Below are 3,352 nucleotides of genomic sequence, written 5' to 3'. Positions count from 1 at the left end.
CCATTCTTCAAAACCTCAGTCAGAAATGTCTAATCTAAACTAAAGTCGTTCTTCAAAATCTCAGTAAGAAATGTCCAATCTAAACTAAAGTCGTTCTTCAAAATCTCAGAAACTTCTAGCCCAAACTAAAGCCATTCTTCTAAATCTCAGTTAGAAATGCCAAATCTAAACTAAAATCATTCCTCAGAATCTCAGAAATGTCTAATCCCAACTTGAGTCATTTATCAAAATATCAGTTAGAAATGTCTAATCCAAACTAAAGTTCTTCAAAATCCTAAAAAGTGTCTAGTCAAAACTAAAATCATTCTCCAAAATAGAAAAATTCAAAAAAGATATTATTCTACATCCATAATGTTTTCTTTCAGAAGGCGTCGTGGCATATACGCTGAACAACATCTACCAAGTCATGGAGGCAGAAGTTCAACAAGATCTCCACGTTCAAGCTGTTAATTGCAACGAACACACATGCAATGAAGTGAACTTGACTGGCGAGGCACTATATAAGATGCATGGACCATGAGAAATTTGCATCCAGTTACCTGAATGTTTGGTTGTTCCCTTTCAAGGGAGTCTCTGGTCAGTCGGCTGGACTGGGGAAACGAACAGTAGATACGGTAATGTATTCATTTGCAAAATGTTCACTTTTGCAATACAAGTTTGATACATGTTTTTCTTTGCTTGGAAGGCGAGTCTGCAGAATGCACGGGTCATAAGTTACGAACGTTGGTGAACTGTTACACTAACATTCCATCCTTCAATCGTCAATATCACATCGTCTTCGCGGCCATTAAAAAAAAAAAAAAAAGCCACAAAACAAACCAACGAACAAACAAAGGATAATTAGCTATCCATCAGTCAGTTGAGTGCCAATGGTTTACCCGTCAACTCGAATCCGTAACAAAGCAAATGCGGAAGCCTTGGGTGATCAATTGGAGAAATATGTGAGCTACAACTTTAAGAAACATTTGATGTTTTGGAAATTCTACCTTCTTCTTGTATTTTACAACCCAAACGCGACGAAATATCCAAGGAGCGAAACCCTGAAACATTTTGGCCTTGTGGCTAACACACACCCACACACACACACACACACACACACACACACAGAACACAAGTCAAGCGCTGCACAAAAAAATATGAAACTTTCACTCACAAGTGTTCACCAAGGCATCGGACGATTTCGGGAAGGGAGATGTCAACCTGCAGAACGTGTTGAAAATAAACGTTGACAGAGGTTTGCTGGTTTCAGGTCGCTGCTGAACACAAAACTGGCAGCGTAAGAGGGCACTTAACAGCCTCTATCCTGTATGGGACACATGTTGCTACATGAAAACTGAAACTTAAGGGCAGAAGTTGCATGTCACAAGAACTGGGGTAAGAAAAAAAATGAAGAGAAGATGGTGTATATCACACAAAAAGTGAAATGCGCGGAGTATATGCTGTATGGATGGGCGCTGTTTTTCTATCGCAGTGGCTGTGAGACAAAACCACCAGCAAACGAACATGGACTTTGTAACGACGGCTCATGGACCTGAACAAAGTTGACCGCAGTTCAGCCGACATCAACGAAACACCATAATCTGGCCTTTTTTCAGTCAGGGGCCAATGAACTCGTTACAGAGGTCCCAGTCACGGCCGTCACTTCGTCACACCAGCTCCATTCCTCCTTTCTCTGTACTGTCTTGTTGAAGCAGTGACTGTTCTGACGAGAGTCGATGTTCATAACACTCAAGTGTAATGGTAGTCAAAACGAATCCAATCAAAACTTCCTTCAGCGCTTTTTTTTGCAGATTTTCATTATCTGATATCGATCAACATTTTTTTTTGGACATTTTGCAATCAACATGTCTTTTTTGTTATACAGATTTTTTTTTTTTATAGCCAGTCTTTTAAACTGAATATAACTGTTACATTTTTGCCTCTAGTCCATCTGAAACGACTTCATGCATATACACTCCTTTACTGGTTACGGAGGACAACACTAATTGATCAAGACAGCTCATGCTTTTCGTTAAAAAAAGAAAAAAAGCAACAACAACAACAACAAAAATAATAACCTCACCTCCCCCCCACCCTGGCCACCACCCCCCACCCTCCCTGTCCTCCCAAAACATCGCATGTGAACACGTTCACATGGTGACCAGAAATAAACCGAACAGTAACTCCAATGAACATTGGTTTTGATGAAACACGATGTGGCCATGATCACTTCATCAGGTTCCCTTGACTGCAGAAAGATATAATCTGGAATGGGATGATCTTCAGCGACGGTGTGGGAAATGAAAAGGATAGCCTTTTTCCACTGAGGCTTCCATGAAAATTGTTCGTGAAGACATACCGAAAGTGCGTCTGAACAGACATCATCTATAATAGTTTTGTCTCTGCACAAGATTCAGTGCTATAAAAATACTTTCTTCTTCTTCTTCTTCTTCTATGATCATCATCATCATCACCTGTCTAGCTGGTATAGAACTGTTTAAGTAAAGGCGGTGTTGAAATCTTCAGAAGAAAAAAACGCCACTGGCTTTGTCTCTGAGGACGTCATCCAAAAGAATTATGTAGTACTGAGACATATAGCGCTTTTTGAAAGAACGACTTAATCTCACCACACTGATTAATGAATTTGCCTTTGTTCCTTTTATCAGTAATCTTATTTTAATGATGGATTGGCGTGGTTGTTGGTTGGTGGCGTTTTAAGTATGAGTTATGAAATCATTTCTCTTCTTCCGTTTACGCCAGAGATGCCAGACGATGCCACTGAGACGAAAGAAGCACTCTTCTGTACAACAGTATGTATAAACGGCTTCCATCCTTAACTCAGAGCTTCACTGCCTGTCCTTGCATGAAGACCTCAGCAGCTCACTGCACAGAACAGAAGAAAGCGAGATGTCCAGCTTGGTGGTTCTTCAAGGGCTGGGTCATACACGCTCCACCACTGACCACCACCACCACCACCACCACAGACTGAATAAGCTGTACACTTTCTCCTTTTAAGTAGTACGGGCAAAACCCGTTAACTCTCAGAACGAGCAGATCTGGGTTCAGTTGCCAGATACCGCATTGAAAAGTAAGTTGCCAGATACTGCCACTGCAGCTGAAGGAATGAAAGTAATCTGCTGGACATGACACCACTCTCCTGTCGTCTCAGTGCAAATGCACCGCAGCTCACGGAGAGAGTACACACCACCACCACCGCCGCCGCCACCACCGCCGCCGCTACTAGACGCTGCTCAGTCGGCAGTCCACGATCTCCACGGGAGTCCCCGAGCCGTCCCAGTCCCTGGGGTCCGAGCTGCCGATCCACACCCCCCTCAGGGGCTGGGAGGTGACGATGGCCGTGGCCGTGGCCGTG

The 3,352-nt window shown here is 42.8% G+C and overlaps 1 protein-coding gene across 1 annotated transcript in view; it reads right to left on the bottom strand.

The window, feature by feature from the left end:
* Positions 1-2,275: 2,275 nt before the first annotated feature.
* The window catches only part of LOC143294952 (arrestin domain-containing protein 3-like), a 24,876-nt gene continuing 23,799 nt past the window's right edge, over positions 2,276-3,352 (bottom strand). The window contains exon 9 of the mRNA XM_076606472.1: positions 2,276-3,352. This exon is cut by the window's right edge and continues 314 nt beyond it. Coding sequence (XP_076462587.1) covers positions 3,220-3,352 — 133 coding nt within the window. The 3' untranslated portion in view covers positions 2,276-3,219.

This window comes from Babylonia areolata, chromosome 20, assembly GCF_041734735.1.
Source record: "Babylonia areolata isolate BAREFJ2019XMU chromosome 20, ASM4173473v1, whole genome shotgun sequence".
In the NCBI taxonomy this organism is placed as follows: domain Eukaryota; kingdom Metazoa; phylum Mollusca; class Gastropoda; order Neogastropoda; family Buccinidae; genus Babylonia; species Babylonia areolata.
The sequence above is the reverse complement of the archived record's forward strand: the minus strand, read 5'-3'. Positions and strand labels throughout refer to the sequence as shown.